Source organism: Chiloscyllium plagiosum, unplaced genomic scaffold (assembly GCF_037043375.1).
Source record: "Chiloscyllium plagiosum isolate Xiang-an unplaced genomic scaffold, Cpla_swu_hap1 HiC_scaffold_8, whole genome shotgun sequence".
Classification (NCBI taxonomy): Eukaryota; Metazoa; Chordata; class Chondrichthyes; order Orectolobiformes; family Hemiscylliidae; genus Chiloscyllium; species Chiloscyllium plagiosum.
The window spans coordinates 4,863,424-4,881,337 of record NW_028270146.1 but is presented as its reverse complement, the minus strand read 5'-3'; the positions used below and the strand labels follow the sequence as shown (position 1 = coordinate 4,881,337).

The following is a 17,914-nucleotide window of genomic DNA, read 5'->3' as shown; positions in this document are numbered from 1 at the left end:
CAGGCTTGCAACATTGGCACTACACTTGACAACTAGGTTTGGGCAATAAATGAAGTTTTTGCCAAGGACTCAGTTCCAGGATTCTGAAGGACAGCCAGAGAATCCAGATCAGGCCATTAGAAACTCTTACTGAGAGCTGCTTGCCTGTTGTTTTCAGGACACAGGCCAATTCTGCAAACACCCATCTAGCACCTGATCAACCAGAGGAATTAGTTTGCAATGATAAAGAGGTCAGACACTGTCACGGTTGTGGTGGTGGGATTGGAGGGGAAAAAAGCAACAGATGGGCAACAGGCAGACAATGCAGGAGAGACAGCAAGAGAAAAAAAACACACAGACAAAGCACAAGAAGAGAACAAAAACTGGAGAGATGAAGTGAGGATCCTGTGGTAATTGCAGACCAAACAGCTGACAGCTAGTCAGAGTTGACTATGTGAGAATATTATATTCATACAAGGTAAAAATACTGTGAAATACAGATTAACAAAACGTCCAAAGTCTGACCTGGCAGTAGAATGGTGCTCAGCATATCCAACAGGAGGTGAACCTGTCGCGGAGACAGGAAGAAATTGACAGACTCTATCTGTCCCTCCACATCCAGCTGTGCAAAAGAGAAACAGTTAAATCACTACTTTCCTGCATATAACAATAAATTCATCTTCATCTCCTGAGTGTAAATCATACCTCCTTGTCCCAGCTTTTGCTCCCCTGGAAGGTGCTGGCTTTTGTTGAGGTGAATACCTACAGGTATCATGGAGCTCTGAGGTGCATTGCCCAAGTGGCTAATTTTTAAATATGGTCAGTCCACATACTATCAGCTGGCAGTAGATTTGAACATCAGTGCAATCAGATCCTTTCCTAGTTGAAACTGGACTATTGAAGAAAAGATTGTGAGCAGGATTGTTAGGTATTGCCACCTCCCTAGTTCAGGGATGCTAAAGACAATAAGAGGTTCCCAACTAAGACTCACTAACCAGGCATAGACTAGGGATCAAATCTTTGGGTAGTTCATACCACATGAACAGTGCCTTCAACCACTGCATCCTGCTGGAAACTACTAATATTTCAAGGGTAACTGCATCCTCAGACCCATTCCATTGCCCTTTTATCAGCTCCTTTAAAATGTCCCTTTTCAAATATTTATCTAGTTTTGATGTGAAAGCCATCAATGTTTCTTGGTTCTACCTGTTTGGATCAGGTATTCTGTATAATATCCTATTGAATAAAAGTACACTCCCAATTTCTTTCTCAAAATTATTTTGATAATTATCTGAAACTTATGCCCTCTAATAGGTTAACTATTAAACAGTGGACTTGTAGACCTCCATAGAACCTTCTTCAACTTAACGATAAGACCTTGTGTGATTTTACTTAAGTCTTCAATCAAAACCTTTGCTACCCTGTCCAGTTAAAGACTTTTCGGTATTGTATGCTAACTATGGGGTCGAAGAGGATGGTGACTAAAGATTATCAGTGCAGTGTTACATGATGGAAATCTTGTTAGCGTGCTGCCAGGATGGTCATGATGTAATGATTTAATGAAACATGCAGCAGCTTTGCCAAGGCTTGTAATCCTGGTCATTTGACACAAGGTTATTCACCACTGGGAGATAATTGATTTGAGTCCATGATAGAATTGATTGTGCATACCCAGAGTAAATAACACAAAAGATGAGTGGAGTATCTGATTTAGCAACAGCTTCGTACCCTTTGAATCTCCACTCTTATGACAGGTAGAGTGATTTGCTGCCCAAACGTTGCAATTCTGCATAAAGGTTACAGAGGTGCTAATAATGTTAGATTCTGAGAAGATCCAATGGAAAATAGATCACTTGCCCCAATGGTAGGTTTTGCCTTAGGACTTGTTTTTAATGGTTTTATAATGCTGGGACTAAAAGAATGCTCTACTTGTCCGTGTATTCATTGTGTTCTAAGTAATATTACACCATCAATAAAAACCTGAAGAACTGCTAAAGCTGTAAATCAGAAACTAAAACAGAAGTTGCTGGAAAAACTCAGGTCTGGCAGCATCTGTGAAGAGGAATTAGAGTTAATATTTCAGGACCAGTGAATAGTTCTAGTGCTGAAAGAACCACTCTCCTCTCAGTTGTAAGCACTTTACAACAAAGCACTGAATTCGTTTGCAGATAATTTACGGAAAACACAGAACTCTTGGCATTAGCTCCTGACCTTGGCCACTGGAAGTGCTTCATTCTGGTTCAACGTGAGTTTTAGTACCACTTCCCCTTCACAGCTCCCAATCTGGACTGGATCGAAGAGAACAGCATCGGAAGCCTTCCTTGTGAATTGTGGGTGAGGCTCTGAAACTATTTTTGGGTTCCAGCTTGGAGACAGCTTTGGTTCCATTTCCTGTGAAATAATACAACAAAATGATTTTATTTTTAAAAGAAAAATAATTAGCTTGAGACATTTATGAACACTTCTACTCCACAGTCAGAAGATTGGGAATTCGTGCCCTATCTAGTCTGACTCTGAAGAAATGCTGCAATGTCAGAGAATGTCTTGCTCCTGCTGAAATGTTCTTCAGCTCTTGATTGGGTCATCAGATTCATAAGAAAGTGATATATCAGGTTTGTTGGATTAAATTATGAGGTCAAGTTACATTTCATGCAATCCCTTGAGTTTAGATGGTAGAGGGAAGGTGGATTAAATGAGTGGGGATAGATTGGGAAAAGGGGAGGTGTTGCTGCAGAAGGCCATGATGAAGGAAAATGGTACGTTGGCCTTCATACTGAGAGGGTTTGAGTACAGGAAGAAACACAACAAACGATCAGACAGACAGTTGCACCAACTTTGAGCTGAAAGAGGGAAGGAAACAAACTGAACACACAAGAAAAGAAAGCCCTAGAAAACCTCAAAAAAGAAAAACATTGTTATATTACCTGCAGACAAAGGTTGGCTCACAGTCATCCTGAACAGAAGGGACTACATAGAGAAAGCCAATGCACTACTCGCAGACACCAACACTTACCAACAGGTGGCGCTAGACCCAACCCCACAACTAGGAAACAAAATTCCATATCTCCGAAGAAAATTACACAATTCCGGACAATTAAACAAGACAGAATTCCAGAAAATGAAACCAGATGGGACCAACACCCCACGATTCTACGGACTACCAAAAATCCATAAACCAGGAGCCCCCCTCAGATCTATAGTCTCACTACCCGGAACACCAACTTATAGACTGGCCAAAGAACTACACGCAAGACTGAAATACCTAGTAGAAGAGTCACAGCACTCCATCCACTCCACTCAGGAATTCCTAAAAATCATCAAAAATACCAAAATAGAGGAAGACAAAGCAATGATCTCATTCGACGTAACAGCACTGTTCACCTCCATCAACATCGACCTGGCAAACACTTACCACAGTTTTAGAAGAGACCATCACACGTACACCAACCACCATCAATCACATTACCAACGAAAACATCATGAAGCTAGTGGACCTGTACCTCACCACCCACTTCACTTTCAACAACATAGTCTACAAACAAACCAACAGCACACCCATGGGATCTCCGCTATCAGGATTCATAGCGGAAGCAGTAATGCAAAGACTAGAACAAACAGCACTACCAACCATCAAACCAAAAATCTGGGTCCGCTACGCAGATGACACCTTTGTCATCACAAAATGAAACTCGAAGAGACATTTAACATCATCAACAACACCCTCACAGGAATAAAGTTCACCAAGGAGGAAGAAACCAACAACAAACTCGCATTCCTGGACGTCACAGTCGAAAGAAAGACAACAGAGAACTGCAAACCTGCATATACAGAAAACTGACAAACACTGACCAAATACTGAACTACACCAGCAACCATCCCAACACACACAAACAAAGCTATATCAGAACACTATTCCAACGAGCCACCACATACTGCGAGCCACCACATACTGCAGCACAGACGAACTTCGGAAAACAGAGAACCACCTATACAACATATTCAAGAAAAACGGATACTCAAAAAATACAGTGTACAGATTCCTCAAGAACAAACTATGACAAGCAGACCAAACACAGCCAGAATCCCGAACCACCTTACCATACATCAAAGAAGTTTCAGAAATGACAGCCAGACTACTGAGACCCCTCGGAATCCTAGTAGCACACAAACCCACCAACACTCTCAAACAAAAACTAACAAACTTAAAAGACCCAGTACAACCCATGGACAAAACCAACGTCATCTACAAAATTCCATGCAAGGACTGCCACAAACACTACGTAGGACAAATAGGAAGAAAGTTAGCCATCAAGATACATGAACACCAGCTAGCCACAAAAAGACACGACCCTCTCTCCCTCGTAGCCCTACACACGGATGAAAAAAACCACTGTTTCGACTGGGCCAACACATCTATCCTGGGACAGGCTAAGCAAAGACATGCCAGAGAATTCCTAGAGGCCTGGCACTCCAATCACAACGCCATAAACAAACACATAGATCTAGATGCCATCTAGCAACCCCTCAGAAAATGAACAGGAAATGACATCACCACAAACCACAGTAACCCAATCCAGGAGAAACATATAAATAGAAAACAGGAGACAACAGCTTCGCTTTACTTGGAGGTCACCACTGATGATGTTACCTAGCCAGGTAATGAAACGTCTGGATATCAAACCTACAGCTCAGCGAGCAAACCTACACCCTAAAGTCCAATAACTGCCAAGCATGATCTAAATGACTGACAGAACATGTACATGGAGCTGAATGGCTCATAGCTGTTCTACTGGGGTCTTTGTTTACTTAACAAGCTCAAAGAATTCAACTAGTACATAAATTTCTTTGTAGACATTTTGATGCAAAGCTGATAATGGAAGTGCATAACTGAGTAGTTGGAAGGTGACCTGCTTGCAGTTCAATCAGAAGCAACAACTGTTGGGAGCAGTTAACCTTAATCTCTCCTAGTTGCCGAGGGCATTAAAAAGTTAACTTTAAACCCAAATTTGTGATGGGGCCAAGTGTAGACCAGATCCTGGTGCGGGTAGCAGGTTCCCAAGCCCCAAGGCTGCTGAAGCAATTGGGTTTTTATGATAAACTGAACAGATGAGCTGTCAGACTATTTTCAGTATCCACCATGACGAGATGTCAGCACATGACCTCTGGGTTCCTAGTCCAGACATAATGAGAAGAGAATCACCAGGGTCTTGCTTGGGTTGGAGAACTTTAGCCATGAATAGATTCGAGTTGTTTTCTTTGGAGAAGCTAAGGCTGAGGGGGTGCATCTTGTGTGTATGAGGGGCTTGGACAGGGTAGATAGAAACACTTTGCTCCAATTACTTGAAGGGTCAATAACAAGGGGCATAATTTTAATGTGAAAGGCAAGAGATTTAGAGGGATTTGAGAAAGAAGTTTTTCCACCTGGAGAGTGGTGGGAATCTGAGCTGCACTGTCTGAGAGGGTAGTTGAAACCTCACAACTTTTAAAAAGGAAGTGATGTGCACTTGAAATATCACAACATTCAAGGCTCTGGGCCAAGTTTTGGAAAGTGGGATTAGTGTAGATAGGTCTATGCAGACTTGATGGGCCGAAGGGCCTTTTCTGTGCTGAGAGACATAACTCTACAATATCACAGCTGTGCTTTATGGTAAATGACCACTACAGTTTTACCCAGCTAATTACATGTTAATGCGGTTTGCTCATAACATTGCCAGGAAACTTGCTAGCACCTCAGTTTGCACACTGTTACTGCCTTCACCAAAAGGTATAACACTCAAAGTATGAGTCTGCAAATTCATTTCTAAGCATGGACATTCCCCAGTATCAAAGGGAGGTGCAGAAATGCCTGAAACAGCTGCTAGTACCTCAGCAACCAGAAATGGAACTGGTCAGAAGGGAGAGGAGAACCAATTATCCACCAGCTACTATAGTTTGCCTCCTGATGCCTCTTAGTAGATTTACTTGTGAGGCTTGTTACCGAGAATAGTTTTATTTTGCAAACTGGCTAAAACAACAGTCAACAGTTATTAAAGGAGGATGAATCCCCATGTGTGAATACCAGAGGAGAGACTGCTTAAAAAGACAATTTTACATAAGAAGAAATTTAACAGAAATCAAAATCAGGTCTTTGGAATGGTGAGATGGGGGGGAATGCAGTGTGCTGGAATGTCACACCACAAAGCCTGATTTGGAAGGGGGGGACAGCATAATGAAAATTCCACTGTTAACGTATAGAAGATTAAGGTTCTTCAAAGAAACACCATCAAGTAAAATTGAGATACTTGCAGGGATGATTAAATATTTTGTCAAACAGGTTTTAAGGAGCATCTTAAAGGAGGAGGTATTGGGGAAATTTAAGCAAATAATTAATCTGCAAACTTACTAACTATACTTCTTATGAGTCATAGAGATGTACAGTACGGAAACAGACCCTTTGGTCCAACCCGTCCATGCCGACAAGATATCCCAACCTAATCTAGTCCCACCTGCCAACACCCGGCCCATATCCCTCCAAACCCTTCCTATTCATATACCCATCTAAATGCCTCTTAAATGTTGTAATTGTACCAGCCTCCACCACTTCCTCTGGCAGCTCATTCCATACACGTACCACCCTCTGCGTGAAAGAGTTGCCCCGTAGGTCTCTTTTATATCTTTCCCCTCTCACCCTAAACCTATGTCCCCGAGTTCTGGACTCCCCGACACCAGGGCAAAGACTTTGTCTATCCATGCCCCTCGTGATTTTATAAACCTCTATAAGGTCACCTCTCAGCCTTCGATGCTCCAGGGAAAACAGCCTCAGCCTGTTCAGCCTTTCCCTATAGCTCAAATCCTCCAACATCCTTGTAAATCATCTGCAAACTTACTAACTATACCTCTTATGCTTGCATCCAAATCATTTATGTAAATGACAAAAGGTAGAGGATCCTTATGGCACTCCACTGGTCACAGGCCTCCAGTCTGAAAAACAACCCTCCACCACCACCCTCAGTCTTCTACCTTTGAGCTAGTTCTGTATCCAAATGGCTAGTTCTCCCTGTATTCCATGAGATCTAACCTTGCTAACCAGTCTCCCATGGAGAACCTTGTTGAACTTGCCTTACTGATCACATCTATACCGCTCTGCTCACATCCAAATCATTTATATAAATGACGAAAAGAAGTGGACCCAGCACTGATCCTTGTGGCACTCCAATAGTCACAGGCTTACCAATATTGGAGGTGTAGTGGGCAGCGAAGGTTACCTCAGATTACAACGGGATCTTGTTCAGATGGGCGAATAGACTGAGAAGAGGAAGTTGGAGTTTAATTCAGATAAATGCGAGGTGCTGCATTTTGGAAAAGCAAATCTTAGCAGGACGTATACACTTAAAGTGAAGGTCCTAGGGAGTATTGCTGAACAAAGAGACCTTGGAGTGCAGGTTCATAGCTCCTCGAAAGTGGAGTTGCAAGTAGATAGAATAGTGAAGAAGGCGTTTGGTATACTTTCCTTTATTGGTCAGAGTATTGAGTACAGGAGTTGGGAGGTCATGTTGCGTCTGTACAGGCCATTGGTTAGGCCACTGTTGGAATACTGTATGCAATTCTGGTCTCCTTCCTATCGGAAAGATGTTGTGAAACTTGAAAGGGTTCAGAAAAGATTTACAAGGATTTTGCCAGGGTTGGAGGATTTAAGCTATCAGGAGAGGTTGAATAGGCTAGGGCTGTTTTCCCTGCAGCGTCAGAGTCTGAGGGGTAACCTTATAGAGATTTATAAGATCATGAGGGGCATGGATAGGATAACTAGACAAAGTCTTTTCCCTGGGGTCGGGGAGTCCAGAACTAGACGGCATAGGTTTAGGGTGAGAAGGGAAAGATACAAAAGAGACCTAAGGGGCAACTTTTTCCACGCAGAGAGTGGTACGTGCATGAAATGAGCTGCCCGAGGAAGTGGTGGAGGCTGGTACAATTGCAACATTTGAAAGGCATTTGGATGGGTATATGAATAGGAAGGGTTTGGAGGGATATGGGCCGGGTGCAGGCAAGTGGGACTAGATTGGGTTGGGATATCTGATCGGCATGGACGGATTGGACAGAAGGGTCTGTTTCCATGCTGTACATCTCTATGACTCTATACTTCTAGAGGCAGGGTCCGCAGTGATGGGGGTGATGGAAGTGAGGGTTCAAAGGGACATTCAAGCATGAAAGAACCAAACACTGGAATTCCTCCACAAAGCCTCCACTGCCCCTCCTCCATTTTAAGGTCCAATTCTACAATCGAATTTCTGTTCACCCTCCTTAATATTTTAATCTTTGATTTGGAATTTTGATCTTCACTTAAGCACCGTTGGTTGCATTTCTGCATTATAGACAATGTAGAATTGAAGAATGTTGCATCAATCCTTCAGTTTGAATTTACCTGCATTGGTGAAGTTCTGGGTGATGTTTTCGCACTTTCAGGGAATTCATGCCAAGACAATGTGATCCCGCACAGCTGCAGATTCTTTTGGGCAAAAGCTGTGGGATGATGAATGTTAATATCTGGACTCTCATTTGCTGATTCATCACGGTACTCAATTCTGTAAGACAAAAAGAGACTCAGAAAAACAGAGAGAGGCAGCATCTCATTCAGACGAGTTGACCAGTGATCATCAACTTTCAGTTTGCACTGACTTAGCAAACTATCCACCAATAGGAAAAACCATTACAAAGAATCACAGTGAGGAAAATAGACAGCAACCTATCCAGAGATAGGTAATAAATGCACTCTTACACGAGAAAAAAAGTACTCCATGTACCTCTGTATTCGAACCTCCAGGGCAATCCCAGTTTTTGAGTTCTCTGGGACATGCTCAATCCTGAGGACAGTTTCTAGAAACGTAAGCTTGACTCTTCTTAAAACTTCGAAGAGAGAGGAAGGAATGTACATTAGCTCAAGGACATAAATCAGTGACAAGCCATTGCAACATAAAACGTGTCTGAAAGTTGCTCTGATATATCAATGGTTTAAAGGCACCCAGGAGGATGTGCACTGGCTCCAATGCTCCTGTGATGCAAGGAAAATGGGGGAGCTGAGGGCTTAGCTCGGGTTCCAACTCCTGATCACAATGTAGGAACCTGTCCTGGAAGGTATCTTTGTGTGGATGTCAGAGCTTAAGCAGCTCTCAAGGTTTGAGGGTGTTAGGTGAAAAATGTCTGGTTGGGTTCTGTCAGAATATATCCCTGAAGGAGTCAGTGTCTTTCAGAGGGAGAACATTTAGTGAGTGGAGATGGACAAAGACATAGTTAAATCAATGATGAAACCAAGGGATAGGTGTTACAATTAATTAATTATTGAACTATTATCCCACTCATGCAGGATTACACTTCAGCAGCTCGAGGGAGAAAGTGCTAGAAAAGCTAAAAGGTCTTAAAATTGACAAATCGCCTGGCCCCGATGGGCTACATCCTAGAGTTGAGGGAGGTGACTGAGGAAATAGCGGAGGCGTTGGTTGAGATCTTTCAAAAGTTACTTGAGTTCAGGGAAAGTCCCGGATGATTGGAAGATCGCTGTTGTAACCCCCTTGATCAAGAAAGGATCAAGGCAAAAGATGGAAAATTATAGGCCAGTTAGCCTAACCTGGGTTGTTGGTAAAATTCTAGAATCCATCATTAAGGATGAGGTTTCTAAATTCTTGGAAGAGCAGGGTCGGATTAGAACAAGTCAACATGGATTTAGTAAGGGGAGGTCGTGCCTGACAAACCTGTTGGAGTTCTTTGAAGAGGTGACAAGTAGGTTAGACCAGGGAAACCCAGTGGATGTTATCTACCTAGACTTCCAAAAGGCCTTTGATAAGGTGCCACACGGGAGGCTGCTGAGCAAGGTGAGGGCCCATGGTGTTCGAGGTGAGCTACTGGTGTGGATTGAGGATTGGCTGTCTGACAGAAGGCAGAGAGTTGGGATAAAATGTTCTTTTTCGGAATGGCAGCCGGTGACAAGCGGTGTCCCGCAGGGTTCAGTGTTGGGGCCGCAGCTGTTCACATTATATATTAATGATCTGGATGAAGGGACTGGGGGCATTCTAGCGAAGTTTGCCGATGATACAAAGTTAGGTGGACAGGCAGGTAGTACTGAGGAAGTGGGGAGGCTGCAGAAGGATCTAAAAATGTGTTGCTGGAAAAGCGCAGCAAGTCAGGCAGCATCCAGGGAACAGGAGAATCGACGTTTCGGGCATAAGCCCTTCTTCAGGAATGAGGAAAGTTTGTCCAGCAGGCTAAGATAAAAGGTAGGGAGGAGGGACTTGGGGGAGGGGCGTCGGAAATGTGATAGGTGGAAAGAGGTCAAGGTGAGGGTGATAGGTCAGACTGGGGTGGGGGCGGAGAGGTCGGGAAGAAGATTGCAGGTTAGGAAGGCGATGCTGAATTCGATGGATTTGACTGAGACAAGGTGGGGGGAGGGGAAATGAGGAAACTGGTGAAATCCGAGTTCATTCCTTGTGGTTGGAGGGTTCTTAGGCGGAAGATGAGGCGCTCTTCCTCCAACCGTCGTTTTGTTGTGGTCTGGCGATGGAGGAGTCCAAAGACCTGCATATCCTTGGTGGAGTGGGAGGGGGAATTGAAATGTTGAGCCACAGGGTGGTTGGGTTAGTTAGTCTGGGTGTCCCAGAGGTGTTCTCTGAAACGCTCCACAAGTAGCCGGCCTGTCTCCCCAATATAGAGGAGGCCACATCGGGTGCAGAGGATGCAATAGATGATGTGTGTGGAGGTGCAGGTGAATCTGTGGCGGATATGGAAGTTTCCTTTGGGGCCTTGGAGGGAGGTGAGGGGGGAGGTGTGGGCGCAAGTCTTGCACCTCCACAGGTCTAACATATGAGGAACGGCTGAGGATCGTGGGATTGTATTCATTGGAGTTTAGAAGATTAAGGGGAGATCTAATAGAAACTTACAAGATAATACATGGCTTGGAGAGGGTGGACACTAGGAAATTGTTTCCGTTAGGCGAGGAGACTAGGACCCGTGGACACAGCCTTAGAATTAGAGGGGGTAAATTCAAAACAGAAATGCGGAGACATTTCTTCAGCCAGAGAATGGTGGGCCTGTGGAATTCATTGCCACAGAATGCAGTGGAGGCTGGCACGCTAAATGTCTTCAAGGCAGAAATTGATAAATTCTTGATGTCACAAGGAATTAAGGGCTACGGGGAGAATGCGGGTAAGTGGAGTTGAAATTCCCATCAGCCATGACTGAATGGCGGAGTGGACTTGATGGGCCGAATGGCCTTACTTCCGCTCCTATGTCTTATGGTCTTATGGACAGACTCTCAGACAATTTACTCAGATGGCTATTCTCCACAAGTGAGCTTCAGCAGGCTTTTTGTCCATGGGATGTAACACTGGGTCATAACTATATGTGTAGTTGGTTTCACAGGAGATTGGTCAGGAAAGTGAATCCAGGCTATGTTTATTCACCTCTCTCCTGGGGAGAGCTGAGGTTAATGTTGTTGCCATAACAGAATGATCAGCTGAAAATTGGCGAGTCAATGCAAACTGGGAATTGAGCATTAACCTCTGATCTTTTCAGAACTACACCAGCTTGCACAAAGACAAGTTCTCTCATGAGGTAGGAATTCCCAAATTAAACATTATTACTGACCTGTTTCAATGGTTTCTGCAAATTTCTCAAGCCCTTCAAACGGCTGCGGTCCATCAGCTTGATCATCTGTCAATCTCTGACTCAGGCACTCTTTGGCCAGCTGCATACTGTCTGTCATAAAGCTGGACCAGTACATTGGCTCCGAACCAGACACTGTGACAGAACAACAACATCTCAAATTTTCAAAACATATCAGTGTGGCAATAAAACACTATAACAAGTGCTGGAAACATACAGCACCCCACTGATTCACCAAAGCACTTAAAGGAAGGAAATTACTGCCTTTACCCAGTCTGGGTCTACATGTGACTCCAGTCTGATAGCAACTTGGTTGACTGTTAACTGCTCTCTTAAGCAGGGTAAAAACAATGACTGCAGATGCTGGAAACCAGATTCTGGATCAGTGGTGCTGGAAGAGCACAGCAATTCTGATGAAGGGCTTTTGCCCGAAACGTTGATTTTGCTGCTCGTCGGATGCTCTCTTAAGCAGGCAAGTAAGAAACTCAAACCCAACAGCTCAAGATGTTGGCCCAACACCTCCATGAAATTCTCAGGGCAAATAGGGACAGACAATAAATATCAACAACGTTCTCATTATAAGAAAAGCCACCAATGCCTGCTCTGATGCAGGATTTCAATCCAGAACATTAGCCTTCACAGGTATTGGTAGATAAAATAAGTTATAAATATATCTAATTGAGCAGAAATTATCCTCTACTGAGTGACAGTCACTGCTGACAAATGCTAAATCTGACTGCTCTTTCATATTCAGAAAGGTACAATTAAATCTGGAGTACATTTCAACAGGTATTGAATTATTAGGTCTCTAAACAACAAGCTCAATTTACATTGTACTTTCAAACCAGAATAAGCAATCCCACATTGCTTGACTAAGACAGAATCAAATACAAAATGGACTCAAAGAAGGCAACACCAAGAAGGTTAAGAGGTGGGTTTCTAGAAATGTATTAATCTAATTGGAGAGAATCTAGAGAGGGAACTGCAGATTTCAAGATGACTGAATGATAAAGATTTGAGGCAGAGAAGGTGGTTCACCAGTCCATGTTGGAGCTAGCTGAAAAAGAAGTATCGAACCTGAATTATTTTCTAGCTCTTAGTCCATAGCCCTGTCATTGCAAATCAAATGAATATCCAAGTACAAAATTAAATCTCAGTCATTTCAGGGTATCATCTAATGCATCACCAGTGGACAGTTATGTGTTAACACTTTGGCTATAGCACTAAATTTATCTTTCAATGCAAAAATAAATGAAGGACGTGGAAACTATTTGCTTCAGCTGCTCGAGTCCTCTGTAGACCTTTTCACCTCTCTCTATTTTAAGACGTAGCTCAAAACGTTGTCCTTTCATTGAGCTTTTGATCACCAGACTAGCAATCCAGAGGCCAAGGCTTAAGCTCTGGGGCAAGAGTTCGAATCTCATCATTACAACATTGTTTGATTATTCTCCTGTGATGGAATTTGAGACATTTACAATGTTAGAGGTGCCATAAAAATGCAGACTGTTATAGATTGTTGTTCATCAATTGAAGATGTAAAAACTGAATCTAACAGATTTTGGTAGGTAATTGACATTAAAATTTACAGAACTGAAGCAGGTAAATTAATACATAATTTAATCATGATCGATGCAAGTAGTACAAGATTCCAGCCGTTGTTCAGATTCCTCTTTGTCCTATGTCACTGTTGTGAAAAAGACACTTACCTATCCGAGGCTTGGGTCGAAAGACCATCTCCAATCCCCGTATCTCCACTGCACAGTTTTCCTGCAGGAGTGATGCCCATGGTATCGAAACAGAAATGTTTTGGATAAATCCTTCAATTATTTCCAAAGGTGCATCAAGTGACTCCAGGATTTCATTTAGGGACTTGAAACATAAACAAGGCATGAGCTCTAACATTGTTCTGGACAATACAAACAGCTTGATGAAATACTTTGAAAATAATTTATTCCTTTTGTTTAAACCATCCTATGAACTACTCTACATCACAATTTATAACTTCCAATGACACCAGTGAATCACACTTACCTCTTATTCAACTGTGAACTTTCTGCATATCTATACTGAAACAATGATTTCAGAGCTTCAAAGACATTATGACTGTAGGTGACAGTATCTACATTGAGCTGTACATAACATTATGTGACGATAATAGGTTGAACTAACAGAGCTCACTTAAAAAGCTACATATATTCATTCATAATGACCTGTCCTTGCAAGGAAAAAGAATTTGTTCAGCAATTGTACTTTTTAGACTGAAACAAAGCATAGGGGACAATAGGTCCCTGGCACCTTCTCCATGGCATGCTTTAACCACTCAGCTAAGTTGTGAAATTTCGTATTCTTGTGAATGTCCTGACCTAAGCAAGATGAACACACTGACAGCACATCTCTTTTTTTTCCAGGAATACTAAGCTTATTGCGGATAATCAGAAAGCGGAAAGATAAACACAGGTGAGTGTGGTACAACACCTCTGGGTCACAGAATAATATAGAACATACAACATAGAAACAGATCACTCGGCCCAACAGGTTTACTTTGGTATTTACATCTCACAGAAGCCCCATCCAACCCCTCATCATCTGACTGTATCAGCATATCCTTCTCTTCTTTTCTCCCACCTAAAGGCCATCTTGCTTCCTCTTAAACCCATCAAAAGTTTAAGTTCCACTACTCCATGTGGTAGCAACTCCTAATGTCTAACCACTCCCTTAATAATGAAATCCCTGTAAGAAGACCATGATTATCTTTCATACACCTGGTTTAGGGTAAGGAACATCAGCAGGACTGCTGCTCATGGTCACCATACAGTGTTTCTGGCCAGGTGAGATATATTTCAGGGAGAAGTTTAAGTTTGGTGGAATTTAACCAACAGCCTACCCAGGGCACAGTAAATCTCTGAGGTGCACCAGAGGAGAGGAAGATGACATGGGGGAAGAAGACAAAAATCAAGGGAGGTTTTGGAGTTTCTCAACAAGTGGGGGAAGAAACATAGAAGCCAAAACTACTTTTAGAAGATTGTGGCAGGAGGTAACAGATTGAAAAATCAGACTCAGTTGGGGTGCAAAAGAACAAATAGAAAGCAGCAATCCAGTCAGCAGGCTGGCACGTCTAGCTGCTAAAAATTCCTCAAGTAGCTGGGGCAAATTGGTGACAGGATATACAAACCAGAAATAATAATCCAGAAATAAATTCACTGGGTGATAGAAAACTACAGGAACGAGGGACAGAAGTGTGTGCAGATATGGAATAGTCCATAAGACTGAACAAGTAGAAATGTGTCGATAGCAAATGCTGACTAGAAAATAATGGATTAAGCAAAGGCCGAAAATCTATTCATAATACTGTGTGAACCCATTTGCAATTAGATATTCTGTATGTAACTGCCATTTTCTGATATTTGTAGGTTGAAGATTACATCAGAAATTCTGCTACTCTCATCAAGCCATGGCTCAGGGGGTAGGAACATGTAGGCAGGAGTTCGGAGGAGGCCAAGGACCTCACCTCCATACATATCATTTACTGCATCCGCTGCACCCGATGTGGCCTCCTCTACACTGGGGAGACAGGCCACCTACTTGCGGAATGTTTCAGAGAACACCTCTGGGACACCCGCACCAACCAACCCAACCGCCCCATGACTGAACACTTTAACTCCCCTCCCACTCCGCCAAGGACATGCAGGTCCTTGGCCTCCTCCATCGCCAGACCATGGCAACACGGCGCCTGGAAGAAGAGCGCCTCATCATCCGCCTAGGAATCCTCCAACCACAAGGGATGAATGCAGATTTCTCCAGCTTCCTCATTTCCCCTCCCCCCACCTTATCTCAGTCCCAACCCTCGGACTCAGCACCGCCTTCTTGACCTGCAATCTTCTTCCCAACCTCTCCGCCCCCACCCCCTCTCCGGCCTATCACCCACACCTTAGCCTCCTTCCACCATCGTCCCAATGCCCCACCAGCATTCCCAACACCCCTCCTCCAAGTCCCTCCTCCCTACCTTTTATCTTAGCCTGCTTGGCACACCTTCCTCATTCCTGAAGAAGGGCTTATGCCCGAAACGTCGATTCTCCTGCTCCTTGGATGCTGCCTGACCTGCTGCGCTTTTCCAGAAAAACATTTTTCAGCTCTGATCTCCAGCATCTGCAGTCCTCATTTTTCCCTTTCCTCCATGAAGACAGACACAGGATACTTATTTAGCTTCTCTGCGATTTTTCTATGTACCATTATAAATTCTCCTGTATCTGCCTGAAACCAACATACGTTTGACCGCTAATCATTTTGACAAAAGCTTTTTTCATGTGCTTGCTATTTCACATTCACGTTCTACTCTCTCATCCTTTATCAATTGCTTGTTCCTCATTTGCTTAATTCTCAAATCCTCCTAATCTTTGGGCTTACAACTTTTTTTGGCATCTTTACAAGTTTCCTCCACTGATAAAGTACTATCATCCTTCCCTCCCTTTAGGTCATGGGTTCACATTCTTCATCAGAGATTTAAGCAATTCCAGTGCCATCTTTCTGAGGAGATGTTAATGTCAGTAGACATTCAAGATCCCATGGTTGCTATCTGCAGGAGAATCATCTTCCAGAGTCCAAGCCAATGTTGCTCAACCCATGTCAACAAAACAGATCAACCAGAGATTTATTTAACAGCTATTTATGGCAGTTTGCTGTGCATTAAATATCTGCTGCAGTACCTACTTTACTACAGTGACAACACTTGCAAAATTACCCAGTACCTTTAAAGCACTTTAGAACATTCCGAGGTCATGAAAGTGGTATATAAATGCAAGTACTTTCATTCAACAATCATTGTTACACTTCATGAAAATCTGCACAGTTTTTGTGTAAGGTGCTTACTCATCTACGTAGGAAGTTGTGCCAACATGCTATGGCTTACTCCAGGTCTCTATCTGGTTAACTCATACTAAAGCAAGCTTTGCTGCCACTGTGGTTTTTGTGACTCTGCATGCTAGATGACTTGAGCCCTTACCGATTTGTCCAGTGGAACCTGTGCAAGGGAGCCTGTTCCCTGGTAGAGATCCACACTCAGCTGCTCCAGACTCAACTTCTCCTCCAGGAAGTGGTCCAAATATCGGTGCAGCAAGTACCTGCATGCCCTCTTCTTAATCGATTCAGAGAAAGGCCAAGGCATCTCGACTTCAACCCATCAACAATTATTTGGGTCCTGTCAGAATTATCCTGGTCCCGTCTCCCTCTAGTCCTGATCTCCTCCACTGCTTTGATTTGCGTTTTAGCCTATTAATTGACGGATTAATGTATCAGCATTCCCTTACTTTATAACTGTCACACTGCACTCATCACCACTCTAAACCTTATATTTACACAGTAACTCAATTCTCTTCCCTAGCTTTCCCTACATTTAACAGTTTCTATGAATTCTCTTGTATTTTCCCATTCCCTCAACAATTCATCCTTGTCCTTTTTCATCTGTATTTACTCCCTCTTGCTGATTCATTACCCTCAAGTATATCATTTGTCCCTCAGAATTCACCCCCTCCAGTGTTTTGCCTCAAAATCTACTCATACTATTGCACTCCCCAATATTTACCATTCCCCCTCAAAATTAACTCCCAATACTACTCCCTCAATTTAACCCCTCACTATTTACGCTACAACTCAATACTACTGTCTCCATATTGTACCCATCACCCTCACTCTCTCAGCTTTCCTCCCTGAATATTTATCCTCAGGATTTATAGCGGTTTACAGTCTCAGCTGTTACTCCACAGAATGCAGACAGGCAGGGTGACTCCAAGCTGTTCACAGGCCTCAGCGACAGCTAGGCCCGTCTTTCTCAAAGCCCTCTCAGTCAGCAGCTGACGTAACCCGTACACAGCACTGCTGACAACACACTACCATCTTTCAGACTGGCGCGGACTATGTGCCTGTGACAAAAATAGAAGGTGCTATTGTTTCTGCCAGTCACAAAGATGGCGAGGCCTGGTTCCGTCCTGCGTGTCTGTGACGCCATAACGCTGGTGCTGATGCAGGCGGGGAGCTCGCGCAGTCGGCCGTTAAACGTTCAGTTAATTTAAATTTCCAGGTTCGCGGAGTGAGCGGTTTCTATCCGAAAAGATGCTGCTGTTGCTGATCCGTTAATAACCTTCAGATACTGCTTTGTAAGTCAGGGCGCCATCTGAATAGAGATAACCTTTTTAATTCCAGCAGCATAGCCCCCTCACCTTCCAACCCCCCATCCCCGTCACTCTCTCGCCCTCCCTCCCTCCAACCCCCCCTACCCTCCCCCTCCCCCCCTCCCCCCCACCCCCCCCCACCC

The 17,914-nt window shown here is 43.5% G+C and overlaps 2 protein-coding genes across 4 annotated transcripts in view; one reads left to right on the top strand and one right to left on the bottom strand.

Annotated features, from left to right (window-relative positions):
• Nucleotides 1-17,359, bottom strand: part of atg2b (autophagy related 2B) — a 115,500-nt gene extending 98,141 nt beyond the window's left edge. For all 3 annotated transcript variants that reach the window (XM_043696875.2, XM_043696877.2, XM_043696876.2), the window contains exons 1-7: nucleotides 16,607-17,359; nucleotides 13,314-13,476; nucleotides 11,590-11,742; nucleotides 8,757-8,859; nucleotides 8,378-8,537; nucleotides 2,191-2,370; nucleotides 505-601 (exon numbers count right to left, since the gene is read on the bottom strand). In XM_043696875.2, coding sequence (XP_043552810.2) covers nucleotides 505-601; nucleotides 2,191-2,370; nucleotides 8,378-8,537; nucleotides 8,757-8,859; nucleotides 11,590-11,742; nucleotides 13,314-13,476; nucleotides 16,607-16,768 — 1,018 coding nt within the window. In that variant the 5' untranslated portion in view covers nucleotides 16,769-17,359. The remainder of the gene's footprint in view (nucleotides 1-504; nucleotides 602-2,190; nucleotides 2,371-8,377; nucleotides 8,538-8,756; nucleotides 8,860-11,589; nucleotides 11,743-13,313; nucleotides 13,477-16,606) is intronic.
• A 239-nt stretch (nucleotides 17,360-17,598) lies between these two features.
• The window catches only part of gskip (gsk3b interacting protein), a 9,962-nt gene continuing 9,646 nt past the window's right edge, over nucleotides 17,599-17,914 (top strand). Inside the window, exon 1 of the mRNA XM_043696878.2 lies at nucleotides 17,599-17,756. The gene's annotated coding sequence lies outside the window, so the exon portion shown is untranslated. The remainder of the gene's footprint in view (nucleotides 17,757-17,914) is intronic.